This window comes from Strix uralensis, chromosome 8, assembly GCF_047716275.1.
Source record: "Strix uralensis isolate ZFMK-TIS-50842 chromosome 8, bStrUra1, whole genome shotgun sequence".
NCBI classification, from domain to species: Eukaryota; Metazoa; Chordata; class Aves; order Strigiformes; family Strigidae; genus Strix; species Strix uralensis.
This window is the reverse complement of record NC_133979.1, coordinates 2,210,579-2,231,233: the sequence shown is the minus strand read 5'-3', so window position 1 is coordinate 2,231,233 and position 20,655 is coordinate 2,210,579. Positions and strand designations below refer to the sequence as shown.

At 46.2% G+C, this 20,655-nt stretch overlaps 1 protein-coding gene across 7 annotated transcripts in view; it reads left to right on the top strand.

Annotated features, from left to right (window-relative positions):
• Nucleotides 1-19,136, top strand: part of PDE4B (phosphodiesterase 4B) — a 195,343-nt gene extending 176,207 nt beyond the window's left edge. For 6 of the 7 annotated variants that reach the window (XM_074875812.1, XM_074875813.1, XM_074875815.1 and 3 more), the window contains 9 exons: nucleotides 7,424-7,517; nucleotides 10,643-10,821; nucleotides 11,417-11,515; nucleotides 11,658-11,822; nucleotides 12,237-12,336; nucleotides 13,041-13,195; nucleotides 13,293-13,415; nucleotides 14,400-14,582; nucleotides 17,038-19,136. In XM_074875812.1, coding sequence (XP_074731913.1) covers nucleotides 7,424-7,517; nucleotides 10,643-10,821; nucleotides 11,417-11,515; nucleotides 11,658-11,822; nucleotides 12,237-12,336; nucleotides 13,041-13,195; nucleotides 13,293-13,415; nucleotides 14,400-14,582; nucleotides 17,038-17,403 — 1,464 coding nt within the window. In that variant the 3' untranslated portion in view covers nucleotides 17,404-19,136. Of the gene's footprint in view, nucleotides 1-6,423; nucleotides 6,675-7,423; nucleotides 7,518-10,642; nucleotides 10,822-11,416; nucleotides 11,516-11,657; nucleotides 11,823-12,236; nucleotides 12,337-13,040; nucleotides 13,196-13,292; nucleotides 13,416-14,399; nucleotides 14,583-17,037 lie in introns of those variants that run through there. The other variant, XM_074875819.1, reaches the window with a different exon arrangement.
• The last annotated feature ends 1,519 nt before the right edge of the window (nucleotides 19,137-20,655 follow it).

Below are 20,655 nucleotides of genomic sequence, written 5' to 3'. Positions count from 1 at the left end.
AAATCTTCAACTCTCTCAGTCCCGGTATTTCATATCAATCCAAACAAATGTAAATCTAAACCAAGGGCTCTTGGATACTAAACACAAAGGTATGGGGTGCACCAAGACTTGGAATTCATTGGGAATAGATGCTGCAGGACTGCTCGGGTCGAGGCAGCGGTGAGCAGATTTGGCCCTGCGGGGTATGGCAGGCGTTTTCTCCCTGTGCCAACAAAAACTCAGGCAGGCACACCTTATAAACACATGACACATTCATTTTCAGGAACGTAAAGGGGGTGGTTTCTTCATGACCTTACCAATTCCCCAGCATCAGGCAGAGGGGGTTTTTCTTCTGCCTTAGCAGTTCCCAGCAAGTGAGTAACATGCCCCGAGCCTGCTTTTAAATGAGGAAATTCGGTATCGATTCTAAGCAGTGCTAATTCACAGTGCTTTCCTTGGGTAGGATCCTATAAGGAGTTTTTCCTTTCCAGCATTTTAATGCAATTTGCATAATTCAAGTCTCATTTGTCTGGAAATGAGCTGGAAATGTACCGGTGATAACACTGCTGCTTCAGGTTCCACTTCATCACTCTTTAAGCCCCGTGTTGCGTAAATAAGTCCCACCCAAGGGAGGTTCTGCTGCTTTCAGAAATGCTAAACTTTACGGGTAAAATCTGAATACTGTTCTGTCTACATCAGATATATGTTATTGCTTTCATGAGCAGCCACATGCTGATTTATGGCAACATGCTATTTATTTATCAACATTTACATTGTGGATTTTTAAATTATTCTAATAACATAAGGCCAACAAGTTGGTCATGATGTTACTCCTTTAAAGTCTTCCTTTGAACATAAATATAAATCAACTTTCCTTTGATGTGAAATTGGAGATTTCATAACCGTGTGTTTACTTTTTGGTTTAAAAAATAAGCTGAAGGGAAAACAAAAAAAACCCAAAAACCAAATAGTACTTTGTATCTCATTAAAAATAGTTTCTAGCGCATTAAAAACTATATTGTTTTAGGAAACAAGAACTAGAAAGAGTTGCAAAAGCATTTGATTTTTTTAATGACTGATAGTTGACTGCAACCATTCCACTTTTCTTCAGGCACTGAAATACATCTGAAAACTTTCTCCTTTAGTACTGATTAGTGTGAAATGGGCTCATTTTTTCTTTAAACATTTAAATTCACCTTCCCATCATCCTTCATGTGAGTGCTTAAAAAGGAAGATTGATAGAAATTAGGAAGTAACAAGGACAGCTGCAATTTTGTTTGACACAGTCCTTTCTGCAAGTGATGTAACATCAGGAAAGCACAGATAAACGATTGGGTTACTGCCCCTGTAATTAAAGAATTTTAACTTTTTTGACTTGCAAACTTCTTAAGAAACAGCCAAAGAAATGCTCCAGCACTCCAAAATCAGCAGTTTGGGGAAAAAACAAGAATGATCAAAAATTACCTTCAGCAAGTTACAAGGTGCTCGTGTGCCAGCGATCTGCTTCCCTGCCCATCTCAGGAGGGAGCAGGGGGTGTCCAGGTTTGGTCCCCACCGCTGTCCCGGGGCACCCAACATTGCTCTGCCCGTGCTCGGGCAAAACCCAAACTCGGGGAGTTTTGTCTGCCTAAGGGTTAGGTATGTCTGTGCGATACAGCGGTTAGGTGTCAGGAAGAGAGGGCTAGATATTTACAAATATTTCTTGTAGCTTCTCAAACACAGGCGATGAGATTAATCTCATTTTTTAAAAAAATTCTGTAGTAGCACATGAGTGGCACATCCATTCCCTTCGAGCTGACCAGAGGTCCAGACAAAAGCATTACACATTTGCTGTTTGACCTGGTTGCCGTATACACGGATGAGTAATTTCCCTCCTGCGTGTAAATAATTTCCGGCAGGACTCTCGTTCCTGCTCTGTCACACGGGCAGGTGAGTGTCAGCTCTTCCCAGCTCCCAGCGCTGGGCATCCAGTTTTTCCCAGGAGAAGAGCTGTTGAAATGAATGGAGTTACACCAAAGTTTAATTGCACCTCTGGACCTGCAGTAATTTACCCAGGCAATTAAGCCGAGAAGGATTCAGCCCAGCTGCCTTTGCGTGTAAATCAAAGGCAAAAGTAACCCTCGGTACCACAAATCCTTTTGTTCTAAAGGATTTCTAGGAGCAGTGGCAGAGCGAGGGATGTAATGTTTGCGTCAGAAGGGTGGGTCGCCAGGAACAGAGTTTATAAACATTTTTACACACTGGAGATCTGCACCAAGATTCCTCCATCAAAGTGCGGGGTGGGACCCCGCTCTCCCTAGGTACTCTCCCTAGGCTGGAGCCCCGCAGCATCTTAGCAGCTCTTTTATCTTGAAATTGCTCTCAGCTCCTGCAAATGACTAAAACTTTTTTAAGCAGCCTCTTTGCATAAGGACTCTTGGCCTCAGGGAACCCCAGCTGGTATAAATCGACTTCAAAGGATTTACATCAGCAGCAGATACATCCTCCTGTCTTTATTCTCCCTGTAAAGCACCAGGAACACCTCTGATGCTGTACTCCAAAGGGGAATAGGAACAGGAATAACAACGGGACTATCCCTGGAGCCGGCCGGCGTGGGGCTGGAAAGGCCAAGAACTGTGTGTGCCTCCACGTGGCTCTCTCTGGCCTTCCTAGGAAAGGAAGAGAGTCTTTTCCTCCATAAAGAGCCAGAAAGGTGGGATTTTCCACACTGAAGCACCGGGGAGATTTCCCAGGTGTGGCTGGATGCTGCCCCGGGCTCCACCCCGTATCTCATGCGGTGGCCACGGAGCCAGCGCGTTCCCAGCGTGCTTGAGCTCCTAAATCTGGCAAATCCTATCATAAATTAGGCCAAATTTTCTTTCTCTGCACAAAAGAAGGCAAGCAAGCTTCGCCTGCAGAGCATTTAATTAGGATGGGGGGAAGGACCAGCTGCCGAGCGGTTGCAGGAGCTGCTACGCACTCGGTGCCGATGCCACCGTGGTCGTGTCCTTGCCGAGCCTTGAGCTGGGGCAATGCTGCAGCGACGAAATAAAAGCAAAAAGGGCAACTGCCAGCGCAGAGAAAACGTGAGCAGTGAGGGTGCGGTGTGGGCAGCCGAGAGGGGAACTGTGAGTGAACTTTTCCCAACGGTAATCAAGGAAATTACCGCGCGCACACACAACTGGAAAGCTGGAAAGAAACTGTGATTCCCTCTACCAGAGAATGCACGAAAAAGGGTCACTGCTGGTAATCAAAGAATGATTCAATTTCTGGGAGACTTAATTTCGTTCAGATGACTTCTGCAGTTACTTCAGAGCATGCAAAACAGGAAAAACTCCACGCGATGCGATGGCTTTTTCTCACACAACTCTCCAGATGGTTTTAGACCTCTGTGACTTGCTGGGAAGGTCAGCTGTACCGCCATGTGTATTTGGTTATTAAAAATTTCAGTTGGGGCTTTGTCTTCTTTACGTTATCTGCACTCTTTTCATTAGCTGAATGTGTTAATTGCGTGGTCCTGTGATCAGAGTTTGGGGTAAAGAGAAGGGAACCCCAAGCCCGTTTCCTGATTTTGCTTCTTTTTAAGGAAAAACCCCTCGTGAGTCGGGGTGGGCATCCCCTCCCGCGCACATCCTTGTGCGTGCGCATGCGTCTTCTTACGTGTGCCTCAGCTCCCAGCTGTACAGCGAGGTTATCAGTGCTTATTTCCTTTGTAAAAAGCACCGAGATGATTATTAATTATGAAAATCACAGCACACATCCACATGTTGCTGATGGGCATTATTGTAATTGCCAAGCTGAGGGCCATGCTGCGCTCATGCACGAGCTCTTTAAAGCAGCAACGCTTCTGTTTGCTTAATGGCAGAGCAGTTGGTATTTTCTCATTGCTAGCGTGCAATCTGTTTGTTTTACCCTTTGCTGTCAAATCGATTTAACGAAGGGATCGTTACAGAGGTTTGCACATGACATCAGTCATTGATCTGTGCAGAGAGGCAGCAATGTGCCTCCTCCCCGCAGGCAAATGGCAAAGCAGTTCCGAGGAAGGCAGTGTCGCTCCAGAGCACCCTGACATCTAGGGAAGCTGGGGAAAAATCCAAATACCCCCCACGAGCGAAGACCTTGTGTTTAGCGAGTGCACTGTCGGCAGGCCCCGGTCCTGAAGCAGGCCCCCGCTGAACTGGGCTGCTTTTAAAAGGGTATCATGTTATTAAGTAAATCCTGCTTAGGTGCCAGCATCGTTCAGACAGTAAATTGCAATAAACTTGGCAGAGCATGTGGGTATTCTCAGAGTACCGTGGGTGTCTCGGCTGGGTTTGGCCCCTATAGTCCTCTTAGCAGTGCTGTAGTGCTGCTGTCTGCGTTCATAAAAGGTTGCTGATTAAAAGTCTGGAAAAGTGAGTGAGATGGAGGAGATGAAGGGGACCAATTTCTGGTTAAAGATCAGATATGAGAATCCCAAGGTCTTTTATCTGTCCTCATCTCTGCTGCAGATGGCCTGGGTGACCTTGTGGAGGCCATTTAATTGCTTTGTGCCTCTGTGAAAAGGCAGCAGCTACCCTTTGTACTTTATGAAGCCAATTGTGAGGCAAAGGCATTTTTTTGCAGATGTTTGTCCACCACTTGGGATTATTTGTCTGAAAGGGGCAATTGTATAGAAAACCCAACTGATTTCAACGTTGCTTAGAAGTTGTTTGTGTGATCATCTGATTATGGTGTTTTCCTTGTGAAGATAAAGGCCTCGATCCAGAGGGGTGTTTCAGCACATGCTTCACTGTAAGTCTGTGGGAGGGCTCACGTGTTGGCGGCGGGCGCTTGTGATCGGCGAAAATACGTCACCGGGAGGAATGACAGGGTCAGAGCTCTCCTCTCCTCCCACGGGCTTTCTCTTCGTTTTCATTCTTGCTGCCACTCGTCCTCCATCACTAAGGTTTCTCTTAGGAGTTTCAAAAAGGCTTTTGTCCCTCTTGGTTGACATGACGTTTCGTGGAGACCCTGTGAACCAAAGCCCATGACCCAGCGTGGTGGGATGCCGTCCTTAGTATTAAACCAGTATTTAAACTAGTTGAGTAACCCAGAAAGTGAGGCCTTGCTGTGTGACATATTCCCTGGCAGGGCAAGGCAGGTTGCTGCAGGAGAAGCAGCAGAGATGGTGGTGGCAGAGTCTGAGCAGACGCGCCCTGTCTTTGGGCTCCGCAGGTGGCCACGTGGTAAAAGGGAGGTGGCATCAGCTTTCCACCTCTGATGATGATGAATTTAGGGAAGGAAGAAGGCGGGTTCCCAACTTGATTTGCTCTCTGTGGTTCTTGCAGCCGCAGGGTTGAGCGGGAGTCCCATCTGGATGGTGCTGAGCCGTGGCTGGAGCCGTGCCTGGCCAGCGGGGCGTGATTTTTGTGGTGCTCAGGTCTGGTCCGGCAGCCTGGGCAAGCTGGGAGCTGCGGGCTCTGCGTGGGCTCTGCGTGGGCTCTACACAGGCTATTTGTGGGCTTTATGTGGGCTCTGCCTCTCCTGCCCGCCCCCACCCCATGTCCTGCAAGGCCCCCAGCACCACGTCATGCCAGGCGAGGCTGATAGCATTTCATAAAAGCAGTTGCAGAAAGGAAATCTTTTCTAGACCAAAGATTGCGCTTTTATTTTCGGAATCCTGGCCGCTGTCGTGCGGTGTATTGCAGCCAGCAATCGCCAAGGACGTCCTAACGCGGTGCGAGGGCTGCGCATCAGCGGTGATTCCTTGCTGTGATCTGTCACACAGGCAGTACAAGCTGCTTTTCTTTTGATTCAGTGCTAAAAGGAAAGCTACAGCTTCCTAATAAAGTGATTGCATGTCTGTTTGAAATAAAAATTAATGACTAAATCTTGAAATTTGGATTGTGAATGGATTCTTGAAAGAAAAAATGTATTAATTGCAGACTGACATTGCAGATTTAAGGTTATTATTAGTTTATACTTTTTACCCTGGAAAATATTTCCAGTCTGTAAAGGTACATTTTGCTACATTGCTACATTTTGCCCTTTACCATGTAGGGGAAAAAAGCCATGATCACACTGAAAATGTGTAAAATTTATGCTTTTAAAAAATCCATATGTGAATACTGGCTTTGAAAATCCTCAGTCTCTGTAATGAAGAGGATTAAAACAAAGCAGAAATGGAGAAGAGACCTCTGCCTACTTTTGACTTACTTAAATATGCACAGAGCTTCCTCCATTTTAATCTTCCTTATAAAAAAGATGGCTGTGTTACTAAAGCTGGCAACCCCTCAGAAACCAGCATCATTTTTTTGTCGTATGGTTCAGCTGAGCAAGGCTGCTGTGGAGCGGGGACCCCCCTTCAGCCAACTAAGCAACCAGGACGATTCATAATTCATAAGTGCTTCCAGCCATCCCCCTGAATGCATTTGGATTAGTTCTCGTTTCTTCGTGCAATCCCTGATTTCATTATTCTCTCCTGCGAGCAAATACACCCCCGTTCAGCCCGCTGCAAGGATGCTATGCCAAGCTTGGCTTTGTCTGGGATTAGCAACTGCTGGGCTTTGGGGGATCTCTGGCTTTGATGAACGCTGATTTTTTTGATTGGCTGGGGAAGGGGGGTGTCCGTGTGCCCGAGGAGCTCTCCTGTCTGACCGGTGATTTCTCCGTGAGGATTTGTGGACGCTGGTGTGGAGTTTTCCAAAATGCCTGAAGCAAACTATTTGTTATCTGTATCTTGGGGTTATATTAAGGTGGGTTTAAATCCTGACAGATTATAAATGACTGTTTTTTTGTGCTGTATTGCTTGGTTAAAACCTCTGTAAGGGAAACATGCCTTTTAAATGGTTATTTATGTGTACTGTATGGCAAGAGATGAACATATGTGTGTACTGTGCATGCGGCGTACATGTATGTAAATTTTTTTCCCCTTTGGGAATTTACTGTTGCGGGATAAAACGATGCGGCAATGAAAATGTGTGATTAGAAAATTAGGAGGATCATAGCATGTATATCTGGGTGAAGAAATGCTTGAATCCTTCATTTCAGCAGTGATCCAAGCAGATCTTCAGATTTATGGCATATTTCTCCTCTGTTCTGTTCTGAACGTATGCAATTGTCTTTTACTTGCATAATTCAAAATGGAGCAAACTTAGAAAATTCAGAACAAAAGAGGGTTGTAGGACGTGGAATTTAAAACCAATACAAGAATTTGATCTTTCAGAGCGATTCCCTGAGACGTTATCTTCTCATTTGTTAAAAACTAGTATGCATCTTTGGAGGAAATGAATTTTGTAGTTTAGTGTACTGAAAAGAAATATCTAGTCATGACGATGCTGAACAGTATCTAAATGAAGCCATGTGTCGCTGACTCCATTCCAAATATCTCCAGAATTTTGCTTTTAATCTCTTGTTTGTGGACTTGCTTGTGAGAAAGCTGTGTTAATTCGGAAAAGCATTGAGAAAAATGCCATCTTTGTGTTATATGCTCTTCCCCTCCCAGTTCAAGAGGATGCTGAACCGGGAGCTGACACACCTCTCCGAGATGAGCCGCTCTGGCAACCAGGTGTCCGAGTACATTTCCAACACTTTCCTGGGTAAGGCGTTGCATCCCAAGCTTTCGGGTGACTCAAAGATAACGATTTATGGCAGCCTAATACCCACCAGTCCGTGCTTGCACCCGGTTTTCCTTTGGGGCAGAGCATTATTTAAATGTTTTGATTTTTCACTTGCAAAATGGATATGGGGAGGACAATAATGCAGTGTTTGAGTAAGTCTATCCACAGAAGAATTCCCTCTGCAAATCAAAAGATTTTTCTGTTCAGATTGAATTAAGCTCTTGGTAGCTGCGTTATGCAATATTTGATTTTTGTGTTGACCTTATGGAAAGGACAAAGTCACACAAGCCTGACTGCATAGTCTCATCTTTGCAACTACTGCCTCATGCAGCTGCATCTTCCCCATCAGAGACAGGGTTCAGACAAGTAGGTTCAGCCCAGATATTTTATATATGACTTGGTGTGTATTTGCTCATTTTGCACTGGAAGTCAGAATAAAGAGTAAAGAGAATATTTTGCATTTCATTAGTTCTGTTGGAGCTCGTAGGACTACTGACATGAATTAATCCTCTGTGCTTACCAAATGTGTTTGTTATGAAAAATGGAATTTTCTGTGTTTTCAAGCAGCTTTAGAATTTATGACCATTTGCAGATGAAACGAAGCTTAGCACAGGGCCCTCATATACATATCTCTGAGTCCAACAGCTTCAAATGCTGAGGGTATGTGGGATGCTGGAGCTCGTGGGGGACTCATGCCCTGCGGTTAAAGATGGCCCAGAACCCAGTCACTGTATGACAAACAATTATTTCCATTAAGGGATTTTAAAGTGATTTCAATAGCCAGTCGCAGCTGGAACTGCTGCGTGCATTTAGGACACATCACATCATTAATAATCCATGTAAGTCTGTAGCTGCTTTGTGGGAATCCATTGGCCCTGTCTTATCGCTCGGCTTAATCATGACATCTAGAACATGAATTAATACAGGGAATAGAAGCACGGCTGCCTCGCTGCCAGCCAGCGGGCCGCTTCTTCAGCTGGAGAGCCTGGAGCGTACACAGCGCGCCGGAGCGTGACCACCACGGCATTTTCGGGGAGTTTGTTGTTCATCAGCTCTTGCCAGTGGGCATATGTCTCTGGAGCAGGATGTGCTGCTGCAGAAACACCCAGTGCGGCTCGATACTGGGGACCTAATACACAACTAATAAACCACGCATACACTCAAGTTCATGGAGTCTGTACCTCAGCATGGGGCTAATTAGCTGAAGCCGCTGCTAATGGGGCTGTATTATTGCCCGTACTCAAGCTGGGTCAGGTAACTGCGTTTCCCTTTGCAGGTCTTGACAATGGTCTTGCTCATTCCTACTCTGCTTTTCTTCTCGCGTACTCTGTAGCGGTGACGTCCTCGCCGTTTTGTGCCAGTATGAGGCCACTCAAACCACTTAGGGCCGCGCTAATGCCGGGTGGTGCAGGCTCTCCAGATTGGGCCAGCTTGCAGCTTGATTGCTCCTATTAAAAAGAAATGAGTAAAGCTTTTAAAAGGATCTTAAAAGCCTTTTTAGGAAGTCGTGCTGTTCCATTTTTATGAATTACTTCCCCCCCCCCCCAATTTGGTTTAAAGTTAAATAAACGCAGAAAATAACAGGAGTCTACAACTGAGGAAGTTGAACAAATGAAAAAAAAGAAATATGTGGATAGGACATTGATTTATCTCCAACCAGTGTTTGCTAGATGGGGCTAACTTATAGATATTAAAAGCAGATGACATGGCTTCATTCAGTCTCTTGACTTCATTAAATGAGCCGAGGACGGCACCAAGAGGCGATGTCCTCTGCAGAGGGGCCAGTCCTGCAGTCACCACTTGGTCAACGAGAGCAAGGACACCAGCTTTAGATCCGTATGAAGGACAAAGATGAAAAACAGCAGTTCTGTCATTGTCCACATCACGTGAACGGGGCAGATCACGACAGCCTTTCATGCCCTTTCCTAAGGGGCGAGGGGTGTTGCTGCTGCCGCCACCGTAGGGACGTGATTTAACACATTAGAGATTCTGTTCAAGAATGTCCATTTTATGCTGCCTTAGTCATTGCTAAGGAGATCATATAGAGGAAAGTCCTTCTGTTGTTCAGCAAAAACACACGAGGGAAACACCCATTGATGTCAGCTTGACTGTTGCTGTGAATAATGGCTTCCTTCTTAATTGCAGTGTTACACACACACTGGTAGTTCTTATTTCAGAGATTTTTAATTAAGCCAAGGCAAAAGTAACTAATGCCTACATGCCTCCTCCCTCCAGAGGTCCCCAGAGATACAAAGGTGCAAAGACATTATAGTAGCCTTTTCTAAAAGTTCAGGAAAAAACGGTTAGTATGAAAGTAATGAGCCGCTGTATCTCCTTTTTAATGCAGCAAATAAATCAGTTGTAAAGGCAGTAAGTAGCATATGTGGGTAGATTTACTTATTAAGCACATCTCCACAGCCAAGTTTGTGCCCCCCTAGGTGCCTGCTTAATGTGCACTAATATTGCTGCTATCTCTGAGCATGACAGGAGAAATAGGGGCTGTGCACTGTATGTTACTCTATACATACTTGTAAAGGGCAACCCTTTAATAAATCAGTGACACCAATTTGTTACTGGGTGGGTGTCCTAAGAGCAGGGGGTATAGAGATGGGTTTGGCCCTAATAAGTATCAATAGAGTGAATGTGAAAAATGTATGTTTATGTACTTTACTGAGGAAAAACGTGTCGTTTGAATAGATACTTTATTTTCCTGAAAATAGATAATAAAAATGAATTGAGATCTAGCCATAAGCAGGACCTGGTGCCCTTCAGGTGTGGAGAGCCAGCTCCTGGCCATGTGCTGTGTCCCCAGGCGATGCAGCTTGGAAATGGCTCCGATGAAAGCAGCCCGGTGCCTCACGTCCTGGCCGGGCTCAGTGGGAAAGTTCAGTCTTGCAGAGGGCAAACAGAGGTTATGTGACTGTTTTGCTTTGGTTTTGGTTCAGTTTGGGCCCCAAATTAGAGAAGGCCCCCAGCAGGAATGCTTGGGTTTGAACTGGTATGCAGAGCCACTTAATCAGCAAAGCCGAGGGCTGATTTTGGGGGGTGTGATGGGTGCTCGCACTGCAGACGGTGTTGACTCATTTTACCTTTATTTGTTACAGACAAGCAGAATGACGTGGAGATTCCTTCTCCCACCCAGAAAGACAGAGAGAAGAAGAAAAAACAGCAGCTCATGACACAGATCAGCGGAGTGAAAAAATTAATGCATAGTTCAAGCTTAAATAACACCAGCATTTCACGATTTGGTGTGAAAACAGAGAAGGAAGACCATCTGGCCAAGGTATGACAGATTCTTGCAGTTCTGGGAGAATCAGTGTTATCTGGAAGCTGGGGATGGGCTGGCTGGCTGGACTGATCCCCGCCTTGTAAAACTGGAATTGGTATCCCTGAAGTGATGTGGCCATTACAAATGCCGTCGTTAATGGTACCAGGCCCTAACAGCACAATTTGTGTTCATAAATGCCTTGAAAATATCCCTAAAATAATTAAAAAAAATGTCATGAAGGCTGAGGAAAGCAATTATCAAACGCAGGAACGTATAACAACGCTATGTCCAGCAAACTGCCTGTGGGGCCTTTGTCACTGTCAGGGCATTTCTTCTTGCTCCCTGGAAACACACATCACAAATAATTCCCCTGCCACACAGAGAAATGTCGTCTCCTTGTACCAGTGCTTTGGCATCAGCCCTTCTCGGTTCCTCTGGGTTTGTGTGCTTTATTAAGTCTGCGTGTTTGTGCACTTACGTAATTACCGTAATGAAGATTGAATTTGCATCCTTTTAAACTTTTGGAAAATGCAAAAGATGTGGTGCAAGTGATAAATGCAGAGTTGTCTCGAAAAACACTGTAACCATTCTCTTTTTGTCCTTTCAAAAGGAACTGGAAGATCTGAATAAGTGGGGTCTCAACATATTCAATGTCGCAAGGTATTCCCACAACAGGCCGCTCACCTGCATTATGTACGCTATATTTCAGGTTCGTGATTTTCTGATCAAATCTGCTGTTCTTTTACAACACTATTTTAGTTTCTGGCTGCTTCCTGTTTTGCTGCCTTCTGCAGTACAACATCCTTATTTGAGATACACACGTGCGTCTGCTTGTACCGTTTGTCATACAGGAGCGAGATCTCCTGAAAACGTTCAAGATCTCATCAGACACGTTTGTGACGTACATGATGACGCTGGAAGACCACTACCATTCGGACGTGGCTTACCACAACAGCCTCCACGCCGCTGATGTCGCCCAGTCCACGCACGTCCTGCTCTCTACCCCCGCGCTGGATGTGAGTCCCCTGGTTTGAGCTAAAGCGCTTCGCGTTGGGCAGCAGCCGTCGCGTTTAAAGGTGGGATTAAAAAGCTTAAAAGCGCCACGTTGCCTGGGTGAACAGAGGAGAAAAACCTTCAGCGGAGTCAATTGCCAGCAGCACTGAGACTTGCAAAAAGCAGCGTGCTGCCTGCTCTGCTGAGGGCTCGGTTTGCTGCCAGGGAAATCACCATTAAAAAATAGCCGCAGCAGCTTTGCCTGTAATCTCTGTTTCATCTTAAAGAGCATGTGCTGCTTGTAGACCTTTCTTCTGAGTAAATGTCCTCGGAAAACTAATTTAAAAAGCACAGTTTGTTTCTCTAAATCAGACTCCCAAACTGTGGAGAGATAAAGCGTAAGGACTTTTCTGACAAATTCCTTTTTAACTTCCTAGGCCGTCTTCACTGATTTGGAAATCCTTGCTGCAATTTTTGCAGCGGCAATTCATGATGTGGATCACCCTGGGGTCTCCAATCAATTTCTTATTAATACAAGTGAGTTTTGTTTCAAAAACAATAACAACTTCATCTGCAAACTTGGAAACTAATGAAAATGCATTTTCCATTACACTGAGGTCACAAATTACGACTTTCAGACTGCATTGCTTTCTCAAAATATTGTGCAGTAAACTAGTTAGACATTTGGAAACAAAGCAGTAATTAAAATGAAATTCCTAACAAAGGGGGCTATTGTAGTACAATTTGCAAAGTGCCCTCGAATCTTGCGAATATCACTACTTGCTAACACATAATAATTCTTCCAGTCCTGAGTGCAAATTTTATCATTAATATGAGATAATTCTATTGCTATTGACAACGATAAAGCTAAATATTGTGGATCATATTGTGTTCTGCAGCAGGCCAAGCATGTATCTTGATTCCAAAATATGGGTATTGTTCTTTTTTGGAAAGTGTGCTTGCAGGACTCACGCTTTCTGTTGTCAGTGATTCTGAAGCCCGTAACTAAGTCAACCGAGTACTATTTTGTTCATCAGAAGCAAGCAAAGGGCTGTTTATATTATATACATATGTGCTCCGATTAGAAAACCGCACGCTCTTGGCACGCATGAAGCAAAAAAAGAACACTTTCCCTGATTTATTGCATACAGATAAACTTTTCAGTACCCAGGACAAGCGTTTGCTGTTTGAAATCACACCTTTCCCGTGCTGGAGTCACATATTTGTGTTTTTCTTGATAGATTCCGAACTAGCCCTGATGTACAACGACGAATCCGTCTTGGAGAACCACCATCTTGCTGTGGGTTTCAAACTGCTTCAAGAGGAGCACTGTGACATCTTCCAGAACCTGACCAAGAAACAGCGTCAGACGCTCAGGAAGATGGTGATCGACATGGTACGAGCTATGCACGCGCTGCTCCTCTTCTTAAACAAAAAACTGGCTTCTTTGTGTGGCTGCCCCTACTGAGAATCCCCTTTTCACTTCTCTAAAGGTCTTGGCGACAGATATGTCCAAGCATATGAGTCTGTTAGCTGATCTGAAGACTATGGTGGAAACGAAGAAGGTGACCAGTTCAGGAGTCCTCCTTCTGGACAACTACACCGACAGAATACAGGTACGTCCACCAAGTTTCCTGGATTTTGTGTGTTTTGTTCAGGATTGAAGAAACCATGCTCCCGTTTTTAGTGTGGCTTTTCAGTGGGCCAGATATAGAAGCTACTGGCCTAAATATTCAGCAGTCGTTTTCTTCTGTTCTGCACCACAGAGGTACAAGGTGGTCCCATATCTCTTAGGTAAAGGGGATTATGTTTTTAACACTTGGAGCACAGAACTGCAAACATGCACGTTCTCCTGGACTTAATCTATGAAGCTGAGTTTTTGAGGGCTCCTGAATTTCCTTGCTGCTTTCTCCCATTTGCTTGTCCTGTTGAAAAAGTAATAGCAAGACTGCAATAATTTGAGTTGTAACCCCATACCTAAAGCAACCCTCACACTGAGCTGGAATTCGTGCTGTACAATCTAATCCTTGATTCCCAGAAATGACAAAGCAGTCCTGGAACAGGGTTCTGTAGTTAGTAGGACAAGATACATCCTGATCTTCTCTCCACTTTGATGGCCAACTTCTTAAGAACCAGACCCATGGGAAAGCTCTCCTTACCTTTTTATTTAAGACTGCTGATGTTTAAACAGGTCACTCTGTTGCTGTCTTAAATCCTTGCGGCCACAGTTAGTCAGGCATGTTTTTTTGTGTATGTGGAAGGGATATTACTCATTTAATAAAGTTGGGAGCATTTAACCATCTGAGAGCCTGGAAATAAATTTTGAATGGTGGGAAGCACCTGCGTTCAAAAACAAACCTGTATGATGTAATTAACATTGCCACAACTCAAGATGTCTGAAAAACTTAGAGCAGGTTCTACTTCTGAAGCGGACCGTAGCAGCTAGTCTCACATACGGAGGCGTTACGATGTTAATATTTTTATAGTCTGTTGCATAATCGAAGAATCTTGTTCTGAATTAAGCAAGCAGATACAGCTTGAAACTGTCCTCTTTTTTTCCCCATTTGATTTTATGAGTTTTCTGATGAATGTAATTGCAGGTTCTCCGAAATATGGTACATTGTGCGGACTTGAGCAATCCCACAAAGTCTCTGGAGCTGTACCGGCAGTGGACGGACAGGATCATGGAGGAGTTCTTCCAGCAGGGAGACAAAGAGCGAGAAAGAGGAATGGAAATCAGCCCAATGTGTGACAAACACACGGCATCAGTGGAAAAATCACAGGTAATTGGCCCCGAGCTGCGTTTTTGTGCTGCTTGAACTTGTGTTTTTAAAGCGGAGACAAAATTCATCTGCTTTCTCGAGCACAATTAGGCAAACAGCCAGCTGTTCAGAGGGTTGGTTCTGATTGACCCTGACATCGTACCCACATTTATAGCAACGCCAGCCCCATTGAACTGCAGGGTTAGGAACTTCTCCCAGCTGGGATCCGCTTCAGGACGCGGGAAGAGCCTGGATGTTGGTCGTTATTCAGCCCTGGGCAGAACAGTTTTGCGATGCGGGATCTGGCCAGTTAAGTTAGAGGTCTGATGGAGCTGCAGTGTGCTGGGTGAAGTCAAAGAAATATTTATTTATGTCAATACAGACCTTAAAAGGAGCTGGATATGTCCTTTTTTTTGAGATTAACTGGTTCATGGTGAGTTCTGATTCATAGATTAAACAGTTTCAAGGTCAGATTTTGTTCTGACCTGTGTAGCACAGGCCATAAAATTTCACCCGGTTAGTCTGTAATGAAGCCAGTAATTTATGTTTGCCTAAACATATTCCAATCTTTATATAATGGTGTCTTGGTTGTTGTTTTTAAATGACTCGAGCAAGTCATCATCGAGGTTTTTCAGCTTGAATAAGTAACAAAATTGATGATAATTATTTCCAAATGTTCTCTTGGGCTAAGCCAAGTGGTTTCAAAATTATTCACTCAACCGCATGGTGATTTTGTTGGAAAAATCTGTCTTATTTGTTAACCTAACAAGAAATGAATCCTTCGGCCGGGCTTGGCCAGAAAATGCCCATGTGCTCCACATGTGAGCTCCCAATTTTTTGTTTCACATACGCACTTCACGGGGGTTTCAAAATGGCATTTTTGCTATGTAGAAAGAACAGGAATTGCACAAAATGGCTACCATTGAAATCCCAACCAGTGGCAAACGAGAGAGGGAGGTGGCATGTCCGTTCTGGAGTGAAGCAAGGAATTGCTTGGAAAAGATATGCAAGTATTTCAAAGCTCTAGATGTTACCTCTTTACATCAAAAGATTTTAAGATCAGTGCTCAGCCATCTGGCCGGCAATTCCATGATTTGGGGTGTTTAAAGAAACAATGACCTGACTAGGAGGTGACTGATCTCCAGCCATGGGTGCTGTACAGCCCTGGAGTGTTTTGGGGTGGCGGCGGAGCCGTTAGCTAACCATACAGAATTTTTTTTTTTTTCACTTTAAAAGTGCTCCGGAACATGTGCTGCAGGAAATTTTCATCACCTTTTTGTTTAAGCTGCCTCAACAGTATGTTACAATTGAATGTTAATGGTTCTATTGACATCCTGTTGTGTCTGAAGGAGGCATGTGTGATTTCCAAAGCAAACATCTGCGCGTTGAGTCTGGCCCCTCTGAGAGCCATTTTCCTGCTGCACAGAAATGTTGTCCAGCGGAGCGAGGAGAGAAGTGACACATTCTGCCAAGACGGAAGAATTTCAATCCTCTTTATGGCCATTCAGTTTTCTCCATCCTGGACGTACGTCCTCTTAGTCAGACAATTGAAAAATTGATTTCGCTCGGAGCTTACGCGCCGAGCAGCGGAAGGGCTGACGGACTCGGCCACAACCCGCGCGGTTTCCACCGCTGGCACGTCACTCCATGGGAGCCTTCGTGCGGGAGGAGCTCTTCTTGGGATGAGCCAACAACCTTTCTGCGCTCTTTCTGAAACAAAACAAAAGCTCTACAAGGGCCAGCCCCACCGAGAAACACAGTGGCTGCTTCAGCAGAGTAGAAATGCTGAAATATTTGAAGGTGTAGGGCCGTGAAACAGTTCAAAATAGGTACAAGCTACACGCCGTCGTAAAACAGGCCTAAAGGTCAAACTTCAGTCCATAAAGCAGTGACATTCGGCGCTGGGAGGGCTGGGAGCACTGGTGTTTTCACAGCCACCAGCCCCATGCCCACCCTGGGGTAACGGCGGTGTTACCGTTGATGCATCGGCCGTGTCCTCAGTCACTGGGGAATCCGAAGAGACAGCAAACCTCCTCCCTGCTTGGGCTGGAGGAAACCATCATCTAAAATGCCTCTCTGCACCAACAGCTGGTGAGAGGCATCCCTCGGTGGGACGTTTTGTCTTCAAAGTGGTGGTTTTGCCCCCAGTTCTGCAGGGATGGGGTTGATCTGCTGGTCAGGAAGGGATATTTAAAATCACGCCTGCAGCTCTGTGGTGCGTTGCCCGGTGGCTCCTGCTTTTAGTTAAAACTTTAATCCAGGGTTTGATTCTGCACATCAATCTATCCCAGCGTTGTAGGTGCAGCTTCGGGTATCAGATGATTATGTCTGCAATTTGTGCTGGTTCGGGGACGTGCTCTGGGGTGGGTGTTTTACTTGTAAAAATGATGAATTAACAGCATTTGAACTTTTTATCTGCTGTCTTAGCTTCTAGCCATTCCCTTCCCCTAAGAGTGCTTGTTCCTGTGTTTCTCAGGTGGGATTCATCGACTACATTGTCCACCCGCTCTGGGAGACGTGGGCTGACCTGGTGCAGCCCGATGCCCAGGACATCCTGGACACGCTGGAGGACAACAGGAACTGGTACCAGAGCATGATACCTCAGAGCCCATCTCCTCCGCTGGAGGAGCGGGGCAGGGACTGTCAGAGCCTGATGGAGAAGTTCCAGTTTGAACTGACGCTGGAGGAGGAGGATTCGGATGGGCCGGAGAAGGACGGCGAGAGCATCGGCTACTTCAGCAATACAAAGACACTCTGCGTGGCCGACCCAGGGGAAGAGGATTCACAGAGGGAGGCGAACATAGAAATTGTGACAGAAGACACGTCTCCTGTCGACACATAATGTCCTGTACCTGTGTGAGTGGATTTTAAACACTTGATGAGCATGCAAGCAGTCTCACGGACTAGCCTGCAGCCTGGGTCTGAGGCCTGTGTCTAACATTGGCTGAAAGATCTTCCCAGCTACTTGAGATTGGAGTCAGGGTTAAAGATCGTGTAGTGAATGATTGCTCAGGAAATTAACAGGTGATTTGCGTTGTGGTTTAAGCCTTGTCAGCTAAGAGCATCACGTTGTCCTGGAGCTGGCTTGGGTCCGGACTGAAGAGTAAATGACACACAACTGAGAGATTTTATACTGTTAGTTTTGGAATTTATACCAGTTAGACTGATAGAAACTACTGATTAATAACTCTCCATATAAAACCTGTCCACCTGACCACCTGTCTGCAGACCTGTGTGCCTTCTTTGTAAACACTTTCATGTCTTTTCAAGAGTCTCTTAATTAAATACACGGAGTTTAGTATAAAAAGTGACACAAAGTGTTTCCAAATTGACGGATACTTTTTTGATTCTTCCTGTTACAAGAAGCAGTCTTCCTTTTTTTCATGGGCAATACCTGTCACTTTATTGCAGTTAAATCACTTTTACAGACTAAGTAGAAGGGAGAAACCCTCTGTTTTGCATTACTGCACCTTTAATCGTCTTCTTAATACCCCAGGCGACCCATTTAAAGTCACTTCATGCTGTCGTGCACCATCTCTGTTCGCTTGCTAGGAATAACAGTATTTTTTCCTCCACGGGGTTTTGTTTTTGTCGTGCGCAGGATAGAGGGTAGTTTGTTTCCATGGCACAGCGCAGTACCTATATAAGTAAGCGTGATAAGGCAGCGTGTGACGCGCGTTCCCCCTCGGCAGCTCCTTGGCTCAGTGGAATTTGCACGCTCAGATATTTGTGTTCCTCTCGCCTACCGTTCACGTTTCCTAGGTTTAGGTCCACCGTCCTCCTCCTGCACTGCCTTGAGCTCTAACACCTCCATTACTGTTTATAACAGTGTATTTATTACGTAATGTATATACTGTAATGTTTTGTAAGTTATTAATTTATATGAATTAACATTGCCTGTGGGCGGCGATGTTAATTGTGTAGAAAACTCGGAATAAGAGTTGCCTTTTTTTCTTGTAACCTTTTGTATTGCATAAAATACAAGAACCTGAACATAGCTGAAGAGACAGACGCAACCCAGGAAGGGCATTCAGGTGGCAGCCGCCCGTAGGGGGGGTTTCATCTTCCCGGCGACCCAGGGTGGGGGGGGGACACCAGACCCCCAGGGCAGCAGGCGAGCGGTTGGAAGTGCTGAAAACCTAGAGGGGAGATGGGGGGGAGGGAGGGGGGAACCAAAAAAAGAAACCCCTGCAAACGGGCCGGCTTTTAAATGTCACGTTCCAATTTCTGAACAACCCAATGTGAATTTCTATGACAAAAATGTGAACTGATGTAATAATTGTGCTGTGAAACTTCTTCTGACAAAGCTTGTCCGGCATCGTGAGCGGTGTCAATCTCAGTTTGTAAAATATGTTTCAAGCTTTTGGTCCAACTTGTGACTAACTAGTTAATGAAAATAGCACAGTTGTGCATGATCAATGGGTTTGTATGTCTGTTGAACACTGCATTGTTCCAGGTGGTTATTTTATTGTTTCCAAAAGTTTCACACAATGTATGTTATAGTATTATATATTGTGTTCAGATGCATTCTTAAGAGATTTTTATATGAAGTGAATAAATGAAAGCATGACCCTGCCTGCGGCTCTTCGTGCTGCTTTTTTTACCAGCTCGGCGTGGGCAGCATCTCAACCACAGGCAATAGGCGGCTGCGCTGGGCCGGGACCCGGCTGGCACGGGGAGGGGGCACAGTAAATCTGAACCCTCCCACGGCCAAAACCCAGTCTTACGAACGGGAAGAGAAGGGTTTTGCCTTCCTGAGCGGCGGCGGAGCGGTGCCGGTGCGGGTGGCAGCGGCGACAGGAAGGCGATGCAGACAGGAAGGCGATGGCCGCGGCCGGCAGCACAGCCTTCGCCCGGGGCGGCACTGGCTCGCGGGATGCTTTCATGTCCCGGCCTGACCCAAAACAACTGATTTTTCCAGTAAAAAAAACATCCTGCTGACAGGCGGTGGGGGGATGTGGGGATGGTGGGGACCCCGGGCCACCCGCGATGCCGGGCGGGCGGGGAGCCCCCGTGTGTCATTTACGTGGGTTTACCGTGCCCGTGGCTCCTGGGGATGCACAGAGGTGGGAAACGGGTTCTCGGGCTGGAAAAACATTTGCAGTTCTGGGTGGGGAAAGTGGCCAACGAGGACAGATGGCAAAAAGCTGAAGTCGCAGGTGAACCACCAACCCAACACCAGTGGGTGCGGTGGGAGGGAGGTGGTGAGCCCAGGTGCAGGGCCTACACGACCACGGGGTGCTCTGCCGTGGCCCCCTCCCCTCTGCCAGCCCTTACTCACTTTATTTCTTTGCCTTCACTCAGTTTATTTCTTTCCCTTCATTCTCTCTATTTCTTTCTCTTCATTTGCTTTATTTCTTTCCCTTCCAGTGACCTAGTTCTGCCAGGCAGCGGCTTCAGCGCGAGTCCATGCAAACACGGTGGTGTTGCTCTGGCGCTGAAATAACAACCTCCTTTCACTTCTCCTTCTCAGCAGCAGCAGAGGAAATGCTCTGAGGGCAGCTACGTTGCAAAACTAACCCTAAACCCTTCAGTTTTCCTTCCATTTTTGGGGTGGGGAAGCCCAGTTCAGGTGCAGGGTGGCTTGCTGGTTGGCTTTTCCTCTCCTCGGGGGATGAGGATGCTTCTTGGCTCTGTTTTACCATCCTCACGTCCAAAATTCCCGCCAGCCCTGACCCCCCGTGGGTTTTGCGTGGTTTCCTGCAGCACGTCGCCGTGGAGGAGGCAGCCACATAGTTGTTGGCCCCAGTGGACAGTGCTGAGGGGTCCCCGCTCCCCCTCCACGGTGGTCACCCCACGTGCTGCCTCCAGAGACCCCCCCCGGCAGGTCCTGGCTGCGCCCAAGGGGGCTGGGACCCACCACTGCTTGCATATTGGGGGAGAACAGGATGAAAAATAAAACCTGCAGGAAACCAGGGTGCAGCAATAAGGCTTTTCTGGGCTCCCAGGTCTGCAACCGCGGTGCGCAGCAACTGCAACGTGCAACCGGGGAATGGAAGTGTAGCCCAGGTGTGAGGGGGTGTCCAGGAGGGGCTGGGGGGTGCGCAGGACCCCAGCCCAGTTGGACGGGCTCAGGACCTCCCACCTCAGCGCC